The sequence below is a fragment of the Coturnix japonica genome, chromosome 5, assembly GCF_054131305.1.
Source record: "Coturnix japonica strain WE chromosome 5, WE-NBRP24, whole genome shotgun sequence".
Classification (NCBI taxonomy): domain Eukaryota; kingdom Metazoa; phylum Chordata; class Aves; order Galliformes; family Phasianidae; genus Coturnix; species Coturnix japonica.
In genome coordinates this window covers 54,060,451-54,086,722 of record NC_140667.1, presented here as the reverse complement: position 1 = coordinate 54,086,722, position 26,272 = coordinate 54,060,451, and the positions used below count along the sequence as shown (strand labels likewise).

Genomic DNA, 26,272 nt, shown 5'->3' with positions numbered 1-26,272 from the left:
ATATAGAGGCCACTAAGATGGTCAGGGTGCTGGAGCAGCTCTCCTGTGAGAAATGGTTGAGGGAACTGGGCTTGTTTAGCTTAGAGAAGGCTCTGGGGAGATCTCGTTGTGGCCTTGCAGTACTTGAAGGGAGCGTATACGGAGGAGGAATTGCTGTGTCACGGTGTTATCTAGATCAATTGATGTCTGTGATTGGGGGGGGGGGGGGGGGGGGGCAGGAGGCCCCTGGTCCCCCTGGCTCCCAGTGTATAGAAAGGGAAAATAAGAAAGGGGTAGGGAGATGGGAGCTGGACTCAAGGAAACAAACAGAGAAGTGGCAACGATCTAAGGAGGAAAACTTATTATTTTACTAATTACAATCTAATGGAAATTGAGGCTAATAAGCCAAGTAAAATAAAAGGGAAAGAGAGAGAGAGGTTTTCCGAAGACCGAGAAGCCTACTTTGAAACTGAAGGTGCCACGGCTTGGAAGCACACCCAGACTCGCTACCAGGCAGTTTGAGAGAGAGACAGCGTCACTTCCGTGACGTGTTTCCCTTTCTGACTGTGGGACCCTCTGGGACATGTAGTTGTTCTCTGTGCTCTATATGATGTTATGATGTGGAATACCAATAGCAAAATGTACAAAACCATGACATTGTGAGGGTGGGCAGTGATAGGACAAGGGGGAATGGCTTTAAATTCAGACAGGGAAAGTTTAGGTTGGATCTTAGGAGGAAGTTTTCACCCAGAGGGTGGTGACGCACTGGAACAGGTTGCCCAAGGAGGCTGTGGATGCCCCATCCCTGCAGGCATTCAAGGCCAGGCTGGATGTGGCTCTGGGCAGCCTGGGCTTCTGGTTGGTGACCCTGCACACAGCAGGGGGTTGGGACTGGATGAGCACTGTGGACCTTTGCAACCCCGGCCATTTCATGATTGTATGATGGGTGACATAAATCGCTGTCTGATTATTGTTGCAATATGCTTCTTTTCATGTGCTCTTAACCAAATACTGCTGGTGTTGCCCTGGGTGTCCTGTTTGGGGTCGTATCCTGGTAGATGCTTTACGAATACAAATGGTGCATAAAGGCCTGTATAGTTCATTAGGACCAGATCTCATGTCCATCGATAGCAGTATTATATAGAAATAATATACCTTTACATATATAAAAATGATAGACCTTTCAGAAGGGTATATAAATGCAGCACAGTGGACAAACATATATTACTCTGTCCACCTGTTTGACTAAAATGTATATATTATTTTATACCCTGAAGCAGGGGTTTTAATATTCCTTCAACAATATTTTGATATAATCATCAATGACTATAACTGCTCTGCTCTGGTTCATCTTGTCATCTTTCTAAATGTCTGCTCCATTTTTTCATCATGTTGGACCAAAAATATAGCGTGGTGATGAACTACACAGGTCTGTTTTGTGCTGTAGATGCTTAGCCCTGGAAGTTTATCAGTAAATAAGAGAGATGAAAAATCCACTTTAGAGAGAGGATTAGGTAAAAAATTCAGCTTCTTGAAAGTAATCTGAGAGGTACTACTGACGTATTCGCCAATTAACCTGACTTATCCCAGGACTTCAACTGTCCGGGGGAGAGAGACACAAACATGGATGCCATCATGTCTTCTCTCAATTTATTGCTCCGTCACACACCTTATATGCCATCCTAAATCCCGCGCAGACACGTACACCCGCTACGCAAAACCCGATGCACGCGAGAGAACCTATACACACACCTACCTAAACCCGCAGCCCACTAACTCTTAACCTACAGGCCTAACTCAGTTATTCTAGAACACTCCATCTACTCAGAACTACTGTATGCACTCATAAATCCTCGCAAAGACAACTTAGCACCCCAACATACTACAGAACTCTGTGATCAGTGGGAGGTTGGCACAGGATTGCTGTTAAAAATGGCACTTTCTGCCCTTCTGTGTCCATGGGCTCCTGAAGGATTTGTAAATCCTTGGTGCTAAAGGTGGATGAGGCTTGCACATCTCCTGCCACCTGATTATTACCTGTGCAGATGGAACATATCTCTGGGTTCTGCCTGCAGGTAGCAAGGACAGAGCAATCCCACATGGACAGGGACTTGCCACGGTATAGCTGAAAGCAGGTGGTAGATAAGATGAATTGCCTTCCAGCAATTTGCAACCAGAACGAGGAGAGATTTCATATGATAGTGAGCTGCAGTTCCTCCTATCAAACCTGACCTGGTGCTAAGCCTTCTAACAGCTATTGTCTTGGACCATTTAGAAGAGAGAGTCCCATTCAGCATTTCCTGTCCCTGCTGTTACCTGGAGGTTTTTTGCTGTGCTCTCACTGCTCCTTTCCATGCTGATCTTTGGGATGCTGCATTGCTGCAGCATCACTGAGGAGCAGTTAGAGAATCACAGAATCATCATCATAGACTCGTAGGATGGCTGGGGCTGAACAGTACCACAATGATCATCTAATTCCATCGCTGGTGGCACCGCAAAGATGAAAGGAAGAGGCTTTGTGTTATAGGAGCATTGCCATGCAGTGCTGATTGCCTATAGGGTTTCAAGCAAGGAAACACCAAAATAATAGATCAGAGCACCCATGATTTTGTGTTGTGTTCACGACAGTATTTGGCCCCTTATTTGCTATGGTGAGTTTCATTTGCTGGAAACCTTCATCTCTCTTTTAAAAGATCGTTCTTTGGTTTGAATCAAGCTTTAAATGGGAGTCAGTGAATGCGCTCCTGGATTTCTGTATGTGTTGGCCCGGTGGGATAGGTTGTAGTTAAGTGAAATGCATGGTGTAAGCAAAGAGAAATTGCTGTATGCAAACCATAACTTTTGCGTACTTACTGTTTGGAGTGCTGATGAAAGGGATGTATCACAGCATTTTTATCATGTCAGCTGCTCTCCCTGTCTCACTGCCTGAAGGGTGGCAAAGGGCCCCTTTCATCTGGAGGATTATGAGGCCATCATGGTAAACAGCAACACCTGGTTGGGTTGACATTGTTGGAGCTTTCATCTTTTGTTCGAAGTTTTGAAGTGTTCCTTGTGGTTCTTTTGTTCCCCGAGTCATGACTTGATGTTTAGCGAGATCAGGGAGGAGCAGCTTCTTGCTGGAGTCATTAATGTGGATGGGGAGGGGAGAAGACAGTGGCCAGCTGAGTGCTTCCAGAGTCCCAAGGTTGGGGATGGCCCTACAGGTTTGGAGCTCAGTTCTGACTGCACAGAGGGTGCCTGGATCTCTGCTTCTGCTGCTTTCACCCCAACAAATGCTCCTTAAGAATGAAATGCAACATGCCGCTTGGCTTCATACCTCTTAATCCCAGAACAGGAGTCCATCCACAAGCGGATGAGAGAAACTGACAACAAAGGACTTAGCAAAGAGACACTGACAGAGTCAGTGGGCAGTGCTGCCAGTTTCTGCCTGCACTTGTAACCATCCACCCAGCCTTGCCACCATCACACTGGCTTCCTGAGCTCATTCATTTACTCTGGGGGGTGCCTGCAGGGCCTGGAGCGTGCAGGAGTGGAACGGGAGGCTGTCCATGAGGCACTGTGCTCGGGGGGATTTCCCTGGCTGGACCATTGCATGTTCTCTGCCTTGCAGCCTCTGAATGCAGACAGAGCCGGATCCTGGTGGGCGAATGCCAAAGAAATCTCTTAGTTGGTAGCCGAGTCTCATACTTGCCTTTATGATATTCTTTTAACATCAAAGTAAGATTCATATATAAAGCAGAGCACCCAAGAATATATCTCTAGTAATGGTGACAGTGAAATGTCATTTTTGGATGGAATGTTTTTATTTCCCTTCCTTTTTAGTCTCCCCTTTTTTAGTTTTCTATCCACTGATTTTGCCCAGAAATTCCAGCCTGTGGAAATATATTCCCGTGTTTATTTAGCACTGCTGCTTTTCCTGTGCTAGCAGTATGGATTTAGACATTGGCTCATCCTTTATGCAGTTCAGAGAATGACTTCAGGAAAAGTCCTAATCCAGCAAAGGTAGATTCTTCAATAAGGAAAAATACAGCTCAGATTGCAAGAATAAAGGTGGAATGGGTCTTTGCTGTGTTCTGCCGCTTCCAAGCATGTAAGATTTTTCACTCAGGGCTGGTGACCCCAGCACTTGCTCTTGTTGAACCTCATCCCATTGGCCCCAGCCTATTGATCAGCCTGTCCTGGTCTCTCTGTGGGGCCTGTTTACCCTAAGGCAGATCAGCACTTCCTAACAACTTGCTGTCATGTGCAAAATTATTGAGGGTGCACTGGATAGATGCATAATGCAAGGGGCTTTGACTGGTTTGCCTACAGAGGAACCCACACTGGTGATTCTCTGAGCAGCAGCAGCAAAGCCTCACATGTGGAGGCTGACCAGATTGCAGAAGGGGAACAGGATACAAACAGTTTGAGGAGCTGCTTCACTGACATTTCCAACACTGTTTTGGTAAAGGCCTTCGCTAAGCACAGTGACCTGAGATAAGCACAGAGTCAAGTTTAACATGCCTGAGAGGAGGATCTGGAGAGGAGGATGTCAGAAGTGCTCCAGTGTTACCATGATGACTGGCTTCCCACTTGCCCCCCATTGTAGTTGCACTGCTTGGCACTGGAAGGCACCAGCCTGGAGCTCCGGCTGCAAGGCTCCGCCAAATGCAGGAAACAACAGACACCCAGAGACTGGTGAAGTACAGAAATCTGAATGCTGAGGGAGCATCCAGGAAAGAATAGGTCCTGTTTCACTGGGTTACACAGCTTCTGTTGGTTAATAATATTTATTGATATCCTTGTTACCGGAAAAAGAGAAGAAGAGCGATTATCTTCTGTGGAGAAACCTACACTAGGGAACCTGCTGTAGCAGGGGATTTGGTCTAGGGGATCTCGTGAGGTTCAAATGACTTCCAACCCTGTTGATCTGGGATCTCCCCTGGCTTCAGGAGGTGACTCTGGCCTTACCTCCCAGAAGTCAATACAGCCATGGCTGGGAGCCTTGTGCTGCAGGCAGCAAGGTATGCAGGTGAAGCACAGCTGGTCTGACAGCTGCCATCACGCTCCTGTCCTACAGGGCTGTCTCCTTACCTACCAGACCACTCTGTGCCTGCAGGGCTGCCTTGGTTCAACACCCACAGGCTCCCAGCCAAGCCTTTCTCTGTTGGCCTTTGAGAAATATTCCTGCCTCGTGCACATGTGATTTTGCAACATGGGGTAGACAGCAGTTGCTCCTGCTGTTTTCTCTAAAGCAAAAGCTCACCCAAAGGAGCCAGAGCCCATGCAGCTGAAGAGGCTGCTGCACATGTGGGCATCCTAATCATCATTGTTAGAGCCCCTTTGAGCTGCTTGGCTCGAGCCATCCGGCCTTTTGCTCAGAGGACGTTCAGACCACCGGTGGCTGAGGGAGCAATCAGCAAAGGGCTGTGTGATGTCAGGTGCTGAGACTTTGACATGACCGGCACTGATCTTCAGCTTTGTTCCCTCTGTGGCATTTCAGCACTAAAATGAGTTTCTGCATATGCTGCAAATTCTTATGTTTCCTCAGGAGCAGTAGTTTTGATTTTCCTTTTCTGTCCAAATGATTTTCCAGGGACAGTGTGTTTGGAACATAACCTGTGGGGTGGCACATGAGGAGCACAGCATCCATGGGAAATACCACCCCATTTTATTTTAAAGAAAGGCCCGGGCAGCTCCCACCTGCTTAGTAAAGAGCGTCCCCAGGAGCTCTGTCCAGAAATATGCCTCCAAATTGAGGCAGTGCCGTGGCTCAGTGGCCATGTGCCCACCCTGGGCAGCTGAGAAGGGTGGAGTCGGGCAGTCCATTTGTGACATCAGCAGGAATGCATTGCATCACAATGCAGGGGATGGGTTTAGGGCCACAGGCAGGCAGCGCTGCTGCATTTTTGACCTGGGCCAATGGTGAGTGCAGCAGCAGGGGAAGGTCGGGCTGGACGAGGGATGTGGTGCAAACACCGGCCCCTGTGGGAGCACCACGGGCAGTGCTTGGAACTGTCCCTGCCAGCGCTGGCCTCGGTCCCTGCTGCCACCCAGCTCCCACGTTCCCACTGCTCCTCCCTGAGCACAGGGCCATGCGGCTCCTGGCCCCGCTCCCTCCCAGCCCCACTGACCCCCTCTCTCCCATCTCTTGCAGATCATGGCTTTGGTGTTTGTTCTCGCATTGTTGGTGAGGGCGCTAATTGTCAGTGTTAAAACTGATGAGCTCATGCTCGAGAACGTGCAGCGGCGCGAGGTTGATCTGCAAATGCACATGATACCTCCGCAGCACGAGATTGAGCAGAGGAATGAGCAGCAGAGCTGGGTGGACATGACATCTCTGCTCTTTGCTCTGCTGGATTCCTGGAAGATCTGGTTCAATGTGGGGCTGATTCTGTTGCTCCTTTGGAACATGCTGCAGTCCATACAAATGAACCAGCATGATGAAAGCAGCAGTGAAAATGACAGCTCCAGTGGCGAGGAGGAGGCATCGGGGGCGGAGCAAGAGGAAGAGGAAGAGGTGGAAGAGGTTGAACAGGAGGAACATCAGGAGGAACAGGTGGAACAGCAGGTGCAGGAGGAAGAGGAACAGGTGGAACAGGAGGAACAGCAGGTGCAGGAGGAACAGGAACGGGTGCAGGAGGAACAGGTGGAACAGGAGGAAAAGCAGGTGCAGGAGGAGCAGGTGGAACAGCAGGAGCAGGTGGAACAGGGCGGACAGCAGGAGCAGGTAGAACAGCAGGAGCAGGTGGAATTGGTGGAAAAGGAGGAACAGGAAGAAGAGGAGTATGACGAGGAAGACGACTTCAACGATTCAGCACTGACCAAATTTCTCACAAGGCGTGCCCTGGAAAAGGTGGAAGGAAGGGCCACCAGGTGCCCTATAGTGGAGGAGCTGATGAACCAGCTTGTGCAGACCTTCAGATTCATCTGGTCCAACAGCTTCTTCCCGGTGCTGCAGCCCGCCATTGGGGTGGGCAGCGCCTTTGAAGGCTGGAGTCCCCGGGAGTGGGACACTGTGTACTGCCTGCTCGTGCCCATAGAGCCTCCCCCCGGGCACACCTTCCTCCTGGAGCTGGGAGATGAAGGGCACGGGCTGGCAAGGAACTCCCGCGTCCGCGTGGAGCTTCAGTGCATGTGCCAAAGGGAGAAGCAGCTGGGGAATGTGCTGTGCTTCCTCCACCACGAGGAGGAAGAGCTGAGCCAAAATCAGGACCCCAGCCTGCTACAGACTCTCTGCACTGACTCCTACCTGGATGTGGAGAGAACTGTCACCTGGTTCACCGCACAGGTGGCAGCAATCTGGAAGACCACCCACTACGCGCACGCCTACAGCCTGAAGGTGCTGCCTTCCAGACGCTCCTGCAAGCTCCAGCTGACAGAAGCCTACAGCGGGGAAAAAGTCCTCGTCGAGCTGCTGTTCGGGGTGCAGCAAGACCACTCGGACATCTACCTGACCAGCCAGAACACAGACGCCGGCTTTACGCCCAGCACAACATGGCCGCAGAGCTGCGCTGTGGCAGAAAAGAAGTTCCTCCAGCACACGGCCAGGAGTACCGGACAGGACAGCTCCCACCTGCACTGCCTGACGTTGCTTGCCAGCATCTTAGTGGGCATGGGCTTTTCCACCTATGTCATCAAGACTCTTGTCCTCCACAGTTTGGCCATCATCCCTTTGAAGAAGTGGCGCAGGAAGTATTTCCTGAATCGGATGGAGAATCTCCTGCGGTACCTGCGCTTCTGCCTGGACGAGAAATGCCTGAACCACTTCTTCCTTGGCAGCAAGTCGGTGCACAGCACGATTGTCCTGCCGCAGTCCTTCCGATCCGCCAAGCCGCTCAACCTCTTCCAGCACCTGGAGGAGGACCCGGACGCCCACTCCATAGCGCTGCATGAGTTCAGGGAGCTGAAAGATCGCTACATCAGACTGCTGCTGTTCGGACGCTGAGAGAGACCATTGTCCGAACCCTTCTCTTGTTTTGGCTGCAAGCTCACATCCTGTGAGCAGTAAGACTCTGAGACCTATTTAGGAGGCCAGAGGTGGCTGTTTCCTTGTGGCAGTCAGTGTCACGTTGGAGAGAGCTTACCAGTGGAAGATCCGGCCTGTGACCAAATGACTCCATCTTGGTATGGGAGATCTGGGGATGGAACCATTGTATCTTGCGAAGGCAAGATGCAAACAGATGCTTCCCTGCTCCCTCTGACAACCATCTCTACTGAAGATCAACAGCTGAACTACGAGTCATGCTGGAAACCCAGTGGTGACTAATTCTCTCTTGCTTTCTACAAAGACTCTTTGCTTTTATTTCCTATCTCTTTTCTATCACCCGACTTCCCTTCCCCATTTCCCTAAACAACAACAACTTTTAATAAACTCTTATAAACTATATATCCTGTTGTGTCTCAATCTCGCCGTCGTGTGTACGTATATTGAAAGAATATAGAGGCCACTAAGATGGTCAGGGTGCTGGAGCAGCTCTCCTGTGAGAAATGGTTGAGGGAACTGGGCTTGTTTAGCTTAGAGAAGGCTCTGGGGAGATCTCGTTGTGGCCTTGCAGTACTTGAAGGGAGCGTATACGGAGGAGGAATTGCTGTGTCACGGTGTTATCTAGATCAATTGATGTCTGTGATTGGGGGGGGGGGGGGGGGGGCAGGAGGCCCCTGGTCCCCCTGGCTCCCAGTGTATAGAAAGGGAAAATAAGAAAGGGGTAGGGAGATGGGAGCTGGACTCAAGGAAACAAACAGAGAAGTGGCAACGATCTAAGGAGGAAAACTTATTATTTTACTAATTACAATCTAATGGAAATTGAGGCTAATAAGCCAAGTAAAATAAAAGGGAAAGAGAGAGAGAGGTTTTCCGAAGACCGAGAAGCCTACTTTGAAACTGAAGGTGCCACGGCTTGGAAGCACACCCAGACTCGCTACCAGGCAGTTTGAGAGAGAGACAGCGTCACTTCCGTGACGTGTTTCCCTTTCTGACTGTGGGACCCTCTGGGACATGTAGTTGTTCTCTGTGCTCTATATGATGTTATGATGTGGAATACCAATAGCAAAATGTACAAAACCATGACATTGTGAGGGTGGGCAGTGATAGGACAAGGGGGAATGGCTTTAAATTCAGACAGGGAAAGTTTAGGTTGGATCTTAGGAGGAAGTTTTCACCCAGAGGGTGGTGACGCACTGGAACAGGTTGCCCAAGGAGGCTGTGGATGCCCCATCCCTGCAGGCATTCAAGGCCAGGCTGGATGTGGCTCTGGGCAGCCTGGGCTTCTGGTTGGTGACCCTGCACACAGCAGGGGGTTGGGACTGGATGAGCACTGTGGACCTTTGCAACCCCGGCCATTTCATGATTGTATGATGGGTGACATAAATCGCTGTCTGATTATTGTTGCAATATGCTTCTTTTCATGTGCTCTTAACCAAATACTGCTGGTGTTGCCCTGGGTGTCCTGTTTGGGGTCGTATCCTGGTAGATGCTTTACGAATACAAATGGTGCATAAAGGCCTGTATAGTTCATTAGGACCAGATCTCATGTCCATCGATAGCAGTATTATATAGAAATAATATACCTTTACATATATAAAAATGATAGACCTTTCAGAAGGGTATATAAATGCAGCACAGTGGACAAACATATATTACTCTGTCCACCTGTTTGACTAAAATGTATATATTATTTTATACCCTGAAGCAGGGGTTTTAATATTCCTTCAACAATATTTTGATATAATCATCAATGACTATAACTGCTCTGCTCTGGTTCATCTTGTCATCTTTCTAAATGTCTGCTCCATTTTTTCATCATGTTGGACCAAAAATATAGCGTGGTGATGAACTACACAGGTCTGTTTTGTGCTGTAGATGCTTAGCCCTGGAAGTTTATCAGTAAATAAGAGAGATGAAAAATCCACTTTAGAGAGAGGATTAGGTAAAAAATTCAGCTTCTTGAAAGTAATCTGAGAGGTACTACTGACGTATTCGCCAATTAACCTGACTTATCCCAGGACTTCAACTGTCCGGGGGAGAGAGACACAAACATGGATGCCATCATGTCTTCTCTCAATTTATTGCTCCGTCACACACCTTATATGCCATCCTAAATCCCGCGCAGACACGTACACCCGCTACGCAAAACCCGATGCACGCGAGAGAACCTATACACACACCTACCTAAACCCGCAGCCCACTAACTCTTAACCTACAGGCCTAACTCAGTTATTCTAGAACACTCCATCTACTCAGAACTACTGTATGCACTCATAAATCCTCGCAAAGACAACTTAGCACCCCAACATACTACAGAACTCTGTGATCAGTGGGAGGTTGGCACAGGTTTGCTGTTAAAAATGGCACTTTCTGCCCTTCTGTGTCCATGGGCTCCTGAAGGATTTGTAAATCCTTGGTGCTAAAGGTGGATGAGGCTTGCACATCTCCTGCCACCTGATTATTACCTGTGCAGATGGAACATATCTCTGGGTTCTGCCTGCAGGTAGCAAGGACAGAGCAATCCCACATGGACAGGGACTTGCCACGGTATAGCTGAAAGCAGGTGGTAGATAAGATGAATTGCCTTCCAGCAATTTGCAACCAGAACGAGGAGAGATTTCATATGATAGTGAGCTGCAGTTCCTCCTATCAAACCTGACCTGGTGCTAAGCCTTCTAACAGCTATTGTCTTGGACCATTTAGAAGAGAGAGTCCCATTCAGCATTTCCTGTCCCTGCTGTTACCTGGAGGTTTTTTGCTGTGCTCTCACTGCTCCTTTCCATGCTGATCTTTGGGATGCTGCATTGCTGCAGCATCACTGAGGAGCAGTTAGAGAATCACAGAATGATCATCATAGACTCGTAGGATGGCTGGGGCTGAACAGTACCACAATGATCATCTAATTCCATCGCTGGTGGCACCGCAAAGATGAAAGGAAGAGGCTTTGTGTTATAGGAGCATTGCCATGCAGTGCTGATTGCCTATAGGGTTTCAAGCAAGGAAACACCAAAATAATAGATCAGAGCACCCATGATTTTGTGTTGTGTTCACGACAGTATTTGGCCCCTTATTTGCTATGGTGAGTTTCATTTGCTGGAAACCTTCATCTCTCTTTTAAAAGATCGTTCTTTGGTTTGAATCAAGCTTTAAATGGGAGTCAGTGAATGCGCTCCTGGATTTCTGTATGTGTTGGCCCGGTGGGATAGGTTGTAGTTAAGTGAAATGCATGGTGTAAGCAAAGAGAAATTGCTGTATGCAAACCATAATTTTTGCGTACTTACTGTTTGGAGTGCTGATGAAAGGGATGTATCACAGCATTTTTATCATGTCGGCTGCTCTCCCTGTCTCACTGCCTGAAGGGTGGCAAAGGGCCCCTTTCATCTGGAGGATTATGAGGCCATCATGGTAAACAGCAACACCTGGTTGGGTTGACATTGTTGGAGCTTTCATCTTTTGTTCGAAGTTTTGAAGTGTTCCTTGTGGTTCTTTTGTTCCCCGAGTCATGACTTGATGTTTAGCGAGATCAGGGAGGAGCAGCTTCTTGCTGGAGTCATTAATGTGGATGGGGAGGGGAGAAGACAGTGGCCAGCTGAGTGCTTCCAGAGTGCCAAGGTTGGGGATGGCCCTACAGGTTTGGAGCTCAGTTCTGGCTGCACAGAGGGTGCCTGGATCTCTGCTTCTGCTGCTTTCACCCCAACAAATGCTCCTTAAGAATGAAATGCAACATGCCGCTTGGCTTCATACCTCTTAATCCCAGAACAGGAGTCCATCCACAAGCGGATGAGAGAAACTGACAACAAAGGACTTAGCAAAGAGACACTGACAGAGTCAGTGGGCAGTGCTGCCAGTTTCTGCCTGCACTTGTAACCATCCACCCAGCCTTGCCACCATCACACTGGCTTCCTGAGCTCATTCATTTACTCTGGGGGGTGCCTGCAGGGCCTGGAGCGTGCAGGAGTGGAACGGGAGGCTGTCCATGAGGCACTGTGCTCGGGGGGATTTCCCTGGCTGGACCATTGCATGTTCTCTGCCTTGCAGCCTCTGAATGCAGACAGAGCCGGATCCTGGTGGGCGAATGCCAAAGAAATCTCTTAGTTGGTAGCCGAGTCTCATACTTGCCTTTATGATATTCTTTTAACATCAAAGTAAGATTCATATATAAAGCAGAGCACCCAAGAATATATCTCTAGTAATGGTGACAGTGAAATGTCATTTTTGGATGGAATGTTTTTATTTCCCTTCCTTTTTAGTCTCCCCTTTTTTAGTTTTCTATCCACTGATTTTGCCCAGAAATTCCAGCCTGTGGAAATATATTCCCGTGTTTATTTAGCACTGCTGCTTTTCCTGTGCTAGCAGTATGGATTTAGACATTGGCTCATCCTTTATGCAGTTCAGAGAATGACTTCAGGAAAAGTCCTAATCCAGCAAAGGTAGATTCTTCAATAAGGAAAAATACAGCTCAGATTGCAAGAATAAAGGTGGAATGGGTCTTTGCTGTGTTCTGCCGCTTCCAAGCATGTAAGATTTTTCACTCAGGGCTGGTGACCCCAGCACTTGCTCTTGTTGAACCTCATCCCATTGGCCCCAGCCTATTGATCAGCCTGTCCTGGTCTCTCTGTGGGGCCTGTTTACCCTAAGGCAGATCAGCACTTCCTAACAACTTGCTGTCATGTGCAAAATTATTGAGGGTGCACTGGATAGATGCATAATGCAAGGGGCTTTGACTGGTTTGCCTACAGAGGAACCCACATTGGTGATTCTCTGAGCAGCAGCAGCAAAGCCTCACATGTGGAGGCTGACCAGATTGCAGAAGGGGAACAGGATACAAACAGTTTGAGGAGCTGCTTCACTGACATTTCCAACACTGTTTTGGTAAAGGCCTTCGCTAAGCACAGTGACCTGAGATAAGCACAGAGTCAAGTTTAACATGCCTGAGAGGAGGATCTGGAGAGGAGGATGTCAGAAGTGCTCCAGTGTTACCATGATGACTGGCTTCCCACTTGCCCCCCATTGTAGTTGCACTGCTTGGCACTGGAAGGCACCAGCCTGGAGCTCCGGCTGCAAGGCTCCGCCAAATGCAGGAAACAACAGACACCCAGAGACTGGTGAAGTACAGAAATCTGAATGCTGAGGGAGCATCCAGGAAAGAATAGGTCCTGTTTCACTGGGTTACACAGCTTCTGTTGGTTAATAATATTTATTGATATCCTTGTTACCGGAAAAAGAGAAGAAGAGCGATTATCTTCTGTGGAGAAACCTACACTAGGGAACCTGCTGTAGCAGGGGATTTGGTCTAGGGGATCTCGTGAGGTTCAAATGACTTCCAACCCTGTTGATCTGGGATCTCCCCTGGCTTCAGGAGGTGACTCTGGCCTTACCTCCCAGAAGTCAATACAGCCATGGCTGGGAGCCTTGTGCTGCAGGCAGCAAGGTATGCAGGTGAAGCACAGCTGGTCTGACAGCTGCCATCACGCTCCTGTCCTACAGGGCTGTCTCCTTACCTACCAGACCACTCTGTGCCTGCAGGGCTGCCTTGGTTCAACACCCACAGGCTCCCAGCCAAGCCTTTCTCTGTTGGCCTTTGAGAAATATTCCTGCCTCGTGCACATGTGATTTTGCAACATGGGGTAGACAGCAGTTGCTCCTGCTGTTTTCTCTAAAGCAAAAGCTCACCCAAAGGAGCCAGAGCCCATGCAGCTGAAGAGGCTGCTGCACATGTGGGCATCCTAATCATCATTGTTAGAGCCCCTTTGAGCTGCTTGGCTCGAGCCATCCGGCCTTTTGCTCAGAGGACGTTCAGACCACCGGTGGCTGAGGGAGCAATCAGCAAAGGGCTGTGTGATGTCAGGTGCTGAGACTTTGACATGACCGGCACTGATCTTCAGCTTTGTTCCCTCTGTGGCATTTCAGCACTAAAATGAGTTTCTGCATATGCTGCAAATTCTTATGTTTCCTCAGGAGCAGTAGTTTTGATTTTCCTTTTCTGTCCAAATGATTTTCCAGGGACAGTGTGTTTGGAACATAACCTGTGGGGTGGCACATGAGGAGCACAGCATCCATGGGAAATACCACCCCATTTTATTTTAAAGAAAGGCCCGGGCAGCTCCCACCTGCTTAGTAAAGAGCGTCCCCAGGAGCTCTGTCCAGAAATATGCCTCCAAATTGAGGCAGTGCCGTGGCTCAGTGGCCATGTGCCCACCCTGGGCAGCTGAGAAGGGTGGAGTCGGGCAGTCCATTTGTGACATCAGCAGGAATGCATTGCATCACAATGCAGGGGATGGGTTTAGGGCCACAGGCAGGCAGCGCTGCTGCATTTTTGACCTGGGCCAATGGTGAGTGCAGCAGCAGGGGAAGGTCGGGCTGGACGAGGGATGTGGTGCAAACACCGGCCCCTGTGGGAGCACCACGGGCAGTGCTTGGAACTGTCCCTGCCAGCGCTGGCCTCGGTCCCTGCTGCCACCCAGCTCCCACGTTCCCACTGCTCCTCCCTGAGCACAGGGCCATGCGGCTCCTGGCCCCGCTCCCTCCCAGCCCCACTGACCCCCTCTCTCCCATCTCTTGCAGATCATGGCTTTGGTGTTTGTTCTCGCATTGTTGGTGAGGGCGCTAATTGTCAGTGTTAAAACTGATGAGCTCATGCTCGAGAACGTGCAGCGGCGCGAGGTTGATCTGCAAATGCACATGATACCTCCGCAGCACGAGATTGAGCAGAGGAATGAGCAGCAGAGCTGGGTGGACATGACATCTCTGCTCTTTGCTCTGCTGGATTCCTGGAAGATCTGGTTCAATGTGGGGCTGATTCTGTTGCTCCTTTGGAACATGCTGCAGTCCATACAAATGAACCAGCATGATGAAAGCAGCAGTGAAAATGACAGCTCCAGTGGCGAGGAGGAGGCATCGGGGGCGGAGCAAGAGGAAGAGGAAGAGGTGGAAGAGGTTGAACAGGAGGAACATCAGGAGGAACAGGTGGAACAGCAGGTGCAGGAGGAAGAGGAACAGGTGGAACAGGAGGAACAGCAGGTGCAGGAGGAACAGGAACGGGTGCAGGAGGAACAGGTGGAACAGGAGGAAAAGCAGGTGCAGGAGGAGCAGGTGGAACAGCAGGAGCAGGTGGAACAGGGCGGACAGCAGGAGCAGGTGGAATTGGTGGAAAAGGAGGAACAGGAAGAAGAGGAGTATGACGAGGAAGACGACTTCAACGATTCAGCACTGACCAAATTTCTCACAAGGCGTGCCCTGGAAAAGGTGGAAGGAAGGGCCACCAGGTGCCCTATAGTGGAGGAGCTGATGAACCAGCTTGTGCAGACCTTCAGATTCATCTGGTCCAACAGCTTCTTCCCGGTGCTGCAGCCCGCCATTGGGGTGGGCAGCGCCTTTGAAGGCTGGAGTCCCCGGGAGTGGGACACTGTGTACTGCCTGCTCGTGCCCATAGAGCCTCCCCCCGGGCACACCTTCCTCCTGGAGCTGGGAGATGAAGGGCACGGGCTGGCAAGGAACTCCCGCGTCCGCGTGGAGCTTCAGTGCATGTGCCAAAGGGAGAAGCAGCTGGGGAATGTGCTGTGCTTCCTCCACCACGAGGAGGAAGAGCTGAGCCAAAATCAGGACCCCAGCCTGCTACAGACTCTCTGCACTGACTCCTACCTGGATGTGGAGAGAACTGTCACCTGGTTCACCGCACAGGTGGCAGCAATCTGGAAGACCACCCACTACGCGCACGCCTACAGCCTGAAGGTGCTGCCTTCCAGACGCTCCTGCAAGCTCCAGCTGACAGAAGCCTACAGCGGGGAAAAAGTCCTCGTCGAGCTGCTGTTCGGGGTGCAGCAAGACCACTCGGACATCTACCTGACCAGCCAGAACACAGACGCCGGCTTTACGCCCAGCACAACATGGCCGCAGAGCTGCGCTGTGGCAGAAAAGAAGTTCCTCCAGCACACGGCCAGGAGTACCGGACAGGACAGCTCCCACCTGCACTGCCTGACGTTGCTTGCCAGCATCTTAGTGGGCATGGGCTTTTCCACCTATGTCATCAAGACTCTTGTCCTCCACAGTTTGGCCATCATCCCTTTGAAGAAGTGGCGCAGGAAGTATTTCCTGAATCGGATGGAGAATCTCCTGCGGTACCTGCGCTTCTGCCTGGACGAGAAATGCCTGAACCACTTCTTCCTTGGCAGCAAGTCGGTGCACAGCACGATTGTCCTGCCGCAGTCCTTCCGATCCGCCAAGCCGCTCAACCTCTTCCAGCACCTGGAGGAGGACCCGGACGCCCACTCCATAGCGCTGCATGAGTTCAGGGAGCTGAAAGATCGCTACATCAGACTGCTGCTGTTCGGACGCTGAGAGAGACCTTTGTCCGAACCCTTCTCTTGTTTTGGCTGCAAGCTCACATCCTGTGAGCAGTAAGACTCTGAGACCTATTTAGGAGGCCAGAGGTGGCTGTTTCCTTGTGGCAGTCAGTGTCACGTTGGAGAGAGCTTACCAGTGGAAGATCCGGCCTGTGACCAAATGACTCCATCTTGGTATGGGAGATCTGGGGATGGAACCATTGTATCTTGCGAAGGCAAGATGCAAACAGATGCTTCCCTGCTCCCTCTGACAACCATCTCTACTGAAGATCAACAGCTGAACTACGAGTCATGCTGGAAACCCAGTGGTGACTAATTCTCTCTTGCTTTCTACAAAGACTCTTTGCTTTTATTTCCTATCTCTTTTCTATCACCCGACTTCCCTTCCCCATTTCCCTAAACAACAACAACTTTTAATAAACTCTTATAAACTATATATCCTGTTGTGTCTCAATCTCGCCGTCGTGTGTACGTATATTGAAAGAATATAGAGGCCACTAAGATGGTCAGGGTGCTGGAGCAGCTCTCCTGTGAGAAATGGTTGAGGGAACTGGGCTTGTTTAGCTTAGAGAAGGCTCTGGGGAGATCTCGTTGTGGCCTTGCAGTACTTGAAGGGAGCGTATACGGAGGAGGAATTGCTGTGTCACGGTGTTATCTAGATCAATCTATGTCTGTGACGGGGAGGGGCATTAGGCTCCTGTTCCCCCTGGCTCCCAGCATATAGGAAGGGAAAATAAGAAAGGGGTAGTGAGATGGGAGCTGGACTCAAGGAAACAAACAGAGAAGTGGCATCGATCTAAGGAGGAAAACTTATTATTTTACTAATTACAATCTAATGGAAATTGAGGCTAATAAGCCAAGTAAAATAAATGGGAAAGAGAGAGGTTTTCCGAAGACCGAGAAGCCTACTTTGAAACTGAAGGTGCCACGGCTTGGAAGCACACCCAGACTCGCTACCAGGCAGTTTGAGAGAGAGACAGCGTCACTTCCGTGATGTGTTTCCCTCTCTGACTGTGAGACCCTCTGGGACATGTAGTTGTTCTCTGTGCTCTATATGATGTTATGATGTGGAATACCAATAGCAAAATGTACAAAACCATGACATTGTGAGGGTGGGCAGTGATAGGACAACGGGGAATGGCTTTAAATTCAGACAGGGAAAGTTTATGTTGGATCTTAGGAGGAAGTTTTTCACTCAGAGGGTCTTGACGCACATGAACGAGTTCCCCATGGAGGCTGTGGATGCCCCATTCCTGGAGGCATTGATGTGTGTGGGCAGCCTGGTCTGCCGGTTGGTGACCCTGCACATAGCAGGAGTTTGAAACTGGATGGGCGTTGTTTTCAACCCAGGCCATTAAATGATTCTAAGATGCTGTCCTGCCAGAGGTGGCTTCTCTTGAATTAGGAGATAACTGAAAATAGAGATGCCTCTCTGTCTTCAGGCAAGTCCTGGGGTGTTCATCAGGGAGGTGGGAGGATTAAGAGGGCAGGTTTTCAACAGGGAGGGTCTGACTTGAAGAGAGCAACATGCTTTCTGTGCCAAAGGGAATTCTTCCTAATGCTTTTCTTCCAAGGCTGAACATCCAGCGTGCTGGCATGTTTCCCATACAACACGCATTCCTTTCCAAGCACAGTCACAGGGTTGTACTTAACAAAAAGCCCCACCTGCAGTTTGACAGTCAGGGAAAAGAGATACCTATGAAACAGGGTGCTTGGTAGGGTGAAGAGCAGAGGCACGGGAGCAGGAATATGGGGAGCCAGCCTTCCCATAGGGTTTGCTAAGAGTTCAGTGGGTCTGTGTGTGCTTGGTAGGACTGAGTACCAGCAGTCTTTGCTTCACTACACCTTCCTCTTCCCTTTGTGTCTTGCAGCATCCCCTTCTATTAAGCTCCTGGTGGATGACCCGATAGTGGTGAATCCTGGAGAAGCAGTCACCCTGGTCTGTGTGACAACAGGAGGGGAGCCAGCCCCCAGCCTGACGTGGGTAAGGTCTGCCGGTGGCCTGCCTGAGAAGACAGTCCTCAATGGCGGAACACTGACCATACCTGCCATTGCATCAGAGGATGCTGGCACCTACAGCTGTGTCGCCAATAACAACGTTGGAAATCCTGCAAAAAAATCCACCAACATCATCGTAAGAGGTAAGCTGAACTGGGAAACCAGTAACTTTTACTTTGGAGGATAAAATGAACCCTAATCTGGCTGGACAGCTATGTGCACAAAGGGGTGTCCTGCCTTTCTAAACTCATTTCTGATCATTTCTAATCATAAATGAGATGAATCAGTGTTGGCTTCAGATAGCCAGTGGCTCTTGTGGTGGGTCCAGTGCCCATAATAGTGCCCCTTTGCACCGCAAAGATATGCAGCAGCTCTCCCACTCAAAATAGAGATGAACACTTGCCAAAGGCCACCATTGGCATTACGTGTGTTGGGAAGACTTGGCCATTCTCTGCACACCTCCTTTCGGCAGTGCCTTCCAGGCTGGAGCCACAGCAGAGTATCCCACCAAGTGGCCCTGAACTCCAGGAGGTGTCATTTCCTACTTTACCCTTTTCTTCCTCTTCATCAGCTGAGTGTGATACTGAAATGAAGGCTGCTGTGCACGCTGTGAGTCTGCTGCCATCAGATGACTGCTCCCTGGGTAGGAGCTTCAGATTAGTATCTGTGCTTTAATTATGCAAAATAGGAGGATAAATGTCTGTCTTAGATAAAAAGAAGAGAGGAGTACTTGCAGAGCAATTACTACCAGGTGGAAAGAAACTCTCCCCACTTGTTTACTGCTTTCTGGATAACCCCAGGGATGTGGCCAGTTTGTTTGAAGGAAGAGTTCACTTGGCTGGTAGGCATCATCTGAGTGGATTAATCTACCTGAAGCAAACAGTTCATCTGAAACTAATTTTCTATAATCTAATCCACGAATGCTACTGAAACACGTTATGGGAACTTTAAATAATGCCATGTGATTAATCGTACTTAGGAGGAACTGCTGTATAAGGAGCCAGTGGTGTGAGTATTTTATGAGAGCCATAACCCCTGTTCTCTTCGTGTTGCCCAACATATTACACTCTTCAGCAGGATGATGAATTGGAAGCTATTTCTGTTCAGGGGGTCGGGGAGAGAGCGTCACATCAGCCGAGGTCTGCAGGAGTTTATCAGGAGAAGTCCACAGATTTATTTGTAAAGTGGTATTTCCATTTGAATTTTTTGACATTTGGCTTAGGGGGTTTGTTGTCAAGAGGCAAAAGCAGTGTTGTTTCAAGAACACAGCATCGACACTAATTTGCTGTGATTTACAACGGTGATGAGGTTGTGAAAGGAAGATGGGAGTGAAGCACTCGCTCAGAATAAGCAAAGGGAGAGGAAAAGGCTTTGTGTGAAAAGAAATCTGAGCATTTTAATTGACCCAGCAGACAGCACCGGGGAGCCCAGAGGAAAAACCAAGTCCCAAACTCCCTGCAGATACAAGTTTCATGAGTCATAGCATAATAATGATATGCCCTCACATTTTTATTTATAGAAGCCCATGCCTATGAGATGCCTAGGAGCTGCAAGATGTTGAACAAAATATCATTAAAACATTTGAGGAAGGTTTTGGTTTTTTTCTTTTTCTCTGCTGAGTGGCTGTTAATTCTGGGAAGGAAGCAGCACAAGGAACACCACCCCATCCAATCCTGCAGTGCAGCATCCCAGTACTCTGCTGCTATGATTTTTCCCCTTCACTATTATTTCTGATTAAGGGAAGGCCTGTCTTTAAAGAAAACAAGAACCTCTTTTTTATTCTGGTCTTATATTTTTATGTACTAAAAGGAATATTGAGAAAAGCTGTGAAATATGAGAGGAATTCGTATCCGAATCTGGATTTTGTTTTGCATGTGTTCCTTAGCACTTTGCCCATAGCTCATTGCTTCTCTCTCTCTTTTATCTCTTCTTGTTGTTGTTGTTGATCAGAATTTTCACACCGCAGCTGAGGAGAAAGGAGTATTAACTTTAAATGGCAACTAAGCCTTGCAGGAGAAGCATTTGGTAACTGGAGTTTGCAGGTTCTCTCAGGTTGGACTACCAAACCCAGGAATAGACAGTAATCCCCTGATCTTACATAGATTGAAATGTAAAGATGTAAAAAGTGCCATCAGGGCTTGGATTAAATTTGTTCCTGTTAAAATTCACTAAATTTCAACATGCTTTTAACTGAACGTTTCTTTTTTGTGTGTGCTTCATCCCATTGATGGTACCCTATCTTCAGGAAGCTTTGGGCATGTTCCTGTCTTTGTAGCTGACTATCCAAATTCGTAAATGCCCATCACACGTTCCTTTGAATCCATTGTGAATAATGCCACATGACTGCCACACATTTAATTAGAAACAACAACAACAACAAAAACAACCTAAAATCAGAGAAAATCTTTCAAAAAAGAAAGAATAAGTACCTGAATGTCCAGGGTGTAGCAAACTGGATGGACCAAAGCTGCCATTGCAACAAAGAATCCATTTAATCATAACCATCTTTGGGTGTTGTTTTTTCTGTCTTTTGCCCTGTATGCTTTAAGCAGGAGATAAGTAGAGGACTTAGGGAGCGGTGCTTTTCCAGCTGGCACAGATCCTTCTGTAACAAGGCTATATGCCACTCAACTGGTAGAGTCACCATTTAGTGGGAAATGCAGTGAAATGCAGCCGTGAAGAATGTCATTATCAGTTAAACTCTACCCAAAATTATTGCAAAATGCTTCATTGCACCAAAGAAACTGTCATCTGTCAAGGTGTCTGGGTTAAAACAGAGATAGAGGGAATGCTATCTCATTTCAGCAGAGCTGGCTGCTCACCAATTCTAATTATGAAACTTTCTTTTTGAGTATTTTCTTTAGATTAGTGAGTTCTTTAAATGATTGCAAGGCTGACAGCATTTGAGTGTTGTTGGGTGTTCTCATCAGCAGCATCTCCACTTCCTGCTCTCAGGCTGATGAGCAGAGTAGCTTCCCGTATTGTATTTCAAGACAAAACCATTTGAAAGCAGAAGCAGCTTTAAGGGAATCTTGATTCCTCTCATTTGATTAAGACTTGAAGTTTTTCTCCTTCTCTTTAAAAAAAAAAAAGTGAAAAAAACTCAGGTAGCAAACACATGCCACCCCCTCTGGACAAACAGAGCTCCTGATGACCTTCCAGCCTGAAGTCACTCCTCCTGCTTGGGTGATGCTCTGTTTTTCTGATTTTTCCCCTGTAATGGTATTGCTGTGGTGTAGGGGAAGTCATTCATCTGCAGGCCAGGGAGGGGGAAGTCTGATGTACTTCTTTCAGAGCACTTTCCAACCCTAAATTCTTGTGTTGGATCACTTTCATTGTGAATTTGTCACTATGTACCTTTGTTGGTTGCAATTCAAATTATGGTTTGTCTTCTTATACATGTTTAAATCCAAATAAACAAAAAACATGCATTTGTGTCTCACCACCCTTGGACCAACACACATAGTGACGTGGATACTTCTTGATGTCCTACATATGCATTGTGCTGCAGAAAGGCTTCACATTATTGTAAGGAGGTCAGCAGTTAGAGGCCTTGCCTGTGATACCGCCCCATGCTCAGTTCCTCCCCTTGCTCAGGCATGGGATGTTGGACATCCAGCTCCTCCTATGTCCTGGGAAGCTCTTTTGGTCTGAGAGTTGCTTAGACTTTGCTCTTGGAGGTATTTCACTCCTTAAAGATTCTTCCATCTTTGGAGATAGTACCAACAGGTATTAGAGTAGGTAATACTGACCGTGTAAACTTCAAGATACTGCATAGGAACATTGTCGTCACAATACCATCCTGTCTTTGGTGACAACTGGGTGGCAATTTGGGTGTCAAAAGAGGAAGGAATCAAGGTAGTCACAGAATCACAGAATCGCCAAGGTTGGAAAAAACCTACAAGATCATCCAGTCCAACTATCCACCCATCACCAGTAGTTCTCACTAGACCATATCCCTCAATGCAACATCCAAACATTCCTTGAACATTTACAGGGTTGGTGACTCCACCACCTCTCTGGGCAGCCCATTCCAGTGCCTGACCACTGTTTCAGAGCAGTAGTATTTTTTAACATTCAGCCTGAATCTTCTCTGGCACAACTTAAAGCCATTTCCTCTGGTCCTGTCACCAGTTACACAAGAGAAGAGGCTGACCCCCAGCTCACAACAACCTCCCTTCAGGTAGTTATAGAGAGCAATAAAGTTTCCCCTGAGTCTCCTCTTCTCCAGACTGAACAATCCCAGCTCATATGCCTGTGCCTTCTAGGAAATTAAGACATCTTCATCGTGACACAGACTGGTACTCAAACTATGAGAACATGGAAATAAAAATATTCCGAAGACACTGTGAAGAACAAAATGAAAACGTCATTTCTTTGCAGACAGCACGATGTCACTGAAGGACAAAGGGATTTGCTAATGAGGGGTGTAGGGTGGCTCTTCCATCCAGTAAGAGAACAGAACTGCTGGGTCATATCTTAGAAGAACATCAGTGCATCACGCTGGGAAACAGGTAGAGCAGTGTCTTCTGCAATACAGGTCTTCAAACACGTAGCACTGATATTATTTGGAAGGATGTTGACATATATGAGCTCAATTATTTTGCCTCTTCAGCAAGTTCTCCCATTGCCTTCTTTGAACAGATTCTGTTGTCTCTTTCAGTGCAACTGCAGCATTATGTTAGTGCCAGGTGACTCTGAAACTGTGACTTTCCCTTTCTTTGAAGTGGAAACATAATGTCTAGAGTTAATTTTTCTAAGGGGTGGGATTCCCTGTCAGTTTAAATATAAAATAATAATTTTAGATGACCTGTGCTCTACATTAGCACAAAAGCTTTTGCTGAACAAAAAGCACTCTGGAGAAATGCAATTTAAGGCTGAGATTGCTGGAAGTACCTATCCAATTATGCCTTTAAAAACTGTACATGAACTATATAATAGTGATTGCTAACAGGAAAGTGGGGGGGGGGGGGGGGGGGGGGGGAAAGCATTGAAATCTGGTATTTCTGATGTACATTCTTGCACTCCTGGCTTCCCTTCTGCTTGCCTACTGCAGCTCTATGTGTCCCATAGCTTCTCTGGAACTTCCCTTGTTGGCTTAGAGTGACTGCATGATGTAATGTCTAAAATGACTTCTCTGTGTTTGTACATCAGCATCTTTGCTGTCACTCCTGAGAGACCCTCCAATGTTGTTAGTAATGGAAATGTGAGTAGGGCTGGTGCCCAGTGCCAGAAAAGAGCTGCGGCTCACATGTATGTGCAGAAGGTGAGATTTGGCTTCTGGGAGCACATGGGGGGGTCAGTGCCCATGGCGGCTGTTGGGTGCTGACCAGTAGAAAAGTGCTGCGTCCATCTGATCTACTTGATACTTAGCTGGTGTTGATAGGATAGGGTAGGGTAGTATTACCAGCCAGCAGTCACCAGCTTGCTTAGTTTCTCTTGTGTCTTGATGGACACATTTAAACTACATCCTCCTGCTTGAGGCTTAAATGGACCTTGCAGAGCAGTTTTCAGAAGGGTTGGGGAGAGCCCCCTGTGCTGGGAAAGGTTAAGGAATAGCCCTTAGGCTGGTGCTCCTCCACGTTTTCTCCCCATCTTGCCGACGGGATCCAGCAATGCAGGCATTTCACTGGGGCTTGGATTGAGACAAGATTCTGCCTAGAAAAGCTGATCTCATGGCACAAAAAAGGAACATTGCTACAATCATAAGCTCCCGGTGTGCTATCTTAAAGTTTACAGCTCTGAGAATGAATGTGTGAAAAAGTCGCGCTTCAGAGTTTAATAAGTCCATTTATTTTTATTATCTACCATAGTACTCTCAGGCATGTGTGCTCTCCCAGGCTGGGCTGTGCTGTGGACGAGTTCATAAAATGGTTCCATATAAAAATTGAGATGGTTTATTGATTCTTCTCCCATTTCATTAGGACTTCCCAGAGCTTTTGTGTGCAAAAATCTCTTTTTTAAATAAGTTGGTTCTGCCACATGCCTGACAGGCTCCACACATCTATGATGGCCTTGAGGTGATACTCGTTGGGTCTCTCTCCATCTGACCATTGCTGTGTGGCTACTCTGAGTATCAAAATTGCTATAGGATGCACAGGAAAAGCAGGTCCTGTGTGCTGAGCTCCATGTGTGGTGTAGGGCAAAGAAAATAGTGAATATTTACAATGTTTTGCTTTTTGGCATTCAGGGAGGCTCAGCAGGGCTTTTTCCTTTTTTTTTTCCTTTTTTTCCCCTTTTTTTTTTGACAGCTTTGGCACAAGAACTAAACTTTCTAAAGGCACTGGCCTTGGAAAACACCCAGCTGTAATGTTCAGAGGGTTTATAATTTGTTTGGCAAGTGCGCAGCCCACTGGGGATTGTGTCAGCCTGTCTGAGCTGTTTAATTTATATCCTGGTTCTTGTCTGGCTTGAGAGGAGTCCTGCAACATTCCCATGTGCTGTGAGCTGGGCAGTCAGTGGTTGGGCTTGTGGATGGGGCTGCTGCTCAACTAGATGCAGTGCTGATGGCTTTCTCATCATGGGAGCAGTTTGGCTTTATGTCCCTTGCTTCTGCTTGGGGTTTCAAAGTAGGCCGAGTGCCAGTTTGTTAGCGGTGCTTGGAAGTCTCCAAGTTGTGAGCTCACCTCTGGCCATGCTTTGATCTGGAGCTGGGCAAGAGACCTCTGGAGCTGCCTCCTCACCTGTGCACCTGTATGGCTTTTCTCCTCTGATGAGACTCACTTTTCTTGAATATTTCCTTCTAAAAGCAGTTGAAAGAGAATCCATGCTGTGTTTCGCATACTTTGATCTTGGCTTCCTCATTGAAAGGATCACACACTGATGAACATCAGGACTTAATGGCCTCAAGATGTAACAGGGGATGTTCAGCTTAGATGTCAGGAAAAATTCCTTCTCTGAAAGAGCAGTTAGGCTCTAGAAAGGGCTGCCTGGAGAGTGGTAGGACCACCGTCCCTGGGGATGTGCAAGAACCATTTAGATGTGGTACTGAGGGATGTGATTTAGTGGGACACATTGGCGGTAGGTGGATGGTTGGACTGGATGGTCCCTGCTGGTAAATGGAAATCTCCTTCGTTACAAAGAGGTGTGCATCTTCTCTGCCTTCAGGAAGGAAAGGCAGTAGAAGAAACAGAGCTAGTTCATAGGACCACAGGTAAAAACAGACATATGCTACATGGCATCTCCAAAATAATCAGTCCTTTTCTTTTAAAAACTAAAAGCATTTATAAAAACAGAGACAAAACCTGAAATCTCTCCACAGTATTTGCATTTAAATTGGAAATGTGAATGCATCTGGTTTTGTAAGTGCCAAATAATTACTTGATATTAAAAAGTTTGGAGATGCTCTGGAGAAGATGCTTGACAACTTAATTGTTCTGATAACTACTGAAAGTGAACGTTTTAAGAACTCTCTAAGCCCAGACCATGTTGACAGAGGCAAAATGAGCTTCTGTTGGTAAAATGATCAGGATATGTGGGTTGTTTTTTCTTTCTTAGTAGAATCCTCTTCAGTTTTCCATAGAATTGGAGGGCGAGTATAGGGAATATTCAGGCAGCGTAATTTTGTCCAGAAGGTCTTGCAGATCTTTCAAAAAACCCTGTATGAGAAATGTGAATTTTGAGAAGAGAGGTCAATGCTGTGCAGTGTTAATGTCTGATTTGATTTGATATTAGACTGATTTTTTAACATTCTGAGTGAAATGCTCAGATCCCTGTTCAGAATAAGAAAGTTTCCGTGTCTCAGCAATGAATCGGGCAGTAGCAGAGCTGTGCAGATGAACCATGTGAGTAAGACAGCTTTCCCTGCTAGAGGAAAAATAAGCCAGCAGCATGATGCTGACCTTGGCAGACCTGATGGTCCCCCATCAGCCAAGAATGAATATGAATAATGGAGTACAAAACAGATACAACTGCTGTGGAGGCAAGCTGGCAAGGTTTTGAGCATGTTGTTGCTAAAAATGCTGCAGGCTGCTGCTCCAGAGTAGAT

At 47.8% G+C, this 26,272-nt stretch overlaps 3 protein-coding genes across 7 annotated transcripts in view; all 3 read left to right on the top strand.

Moving 5' to 3' along the window:
* Positions 1-26,272, top strand: part of MDGA2 (MAM domain containing glycosylphosphatidylinositol anchor 2) — a 290,230-nt gene that overhangs the window by 159,507 nt on the left and 104,451 nt on the right. For all 5 annotated transcript variants that reach the window (XR_004307273.2, XM_032444620.2, XM_085549694.1 and 2 more), the window contains exon 6: positions 18,159-18,428. Coding sequence is in view for 4 of the 5 variants with exons in the window: in XM_032444620.2 (XP_032300511.2) it covers positions 18,159-18,428 (270 nt within the window). In the remaining variant the exon portion in view is untranslated. The remainder of the gene's footprint in view (positions 1-18,158; positions 18,429-26,272) is intronic.
* LOC146760854 (inositol 1,4,5-trisphosphate receptor-interacting protein-like 1) lies at positions 6,001-8,347 on the top strand. Its single transcript, XM_085549697.1, has one exon. The coding sequence runs from the start codon at positions 6,119-6,121 to the stop codon at positions 7,904-7,906; it is 1,788 nt and encodes a 595-aa protein (XP_085405823.1). The 5' UTR covers positions 6,001-6,118; the 3' UTR covers positions 7,907-8,347.
* LOC146760853 (inositol 1,4,5-trisphosphate receptor-interacting protein-like 1) lies at positions 14,502-16,723 on the top strand. The gene has a single exon (XM_085549698.1). The coding sequence runs from the start codon at positions 14,513-14,515 to the stop codon at positions 16,280-16,282; it is 1,770 nt and encodes a 589-aa protein (XP_085405824.1). The 5' UTR covers positions 14,502-14,512; the 3' UTR covers positions 16,283-16,723.

Excerpts from the sequence above, each read along its gene's own strand:
- LOC146760854 (XM_085549697.1), top strand. The coding sequence starts at position 6,119 with ATGGCTTTGGTGTTTGTTCTCGCATTGTTGGTGAGGGCGCTAATTGTC.
- LOC146760853 (XM_085549698.1), top strand. The coding sequence starts at position 14,513 with ATGGCTTTGGTGTTTGTTCTCGCATTGTTGGTGAGGGCGCTAATTGTC.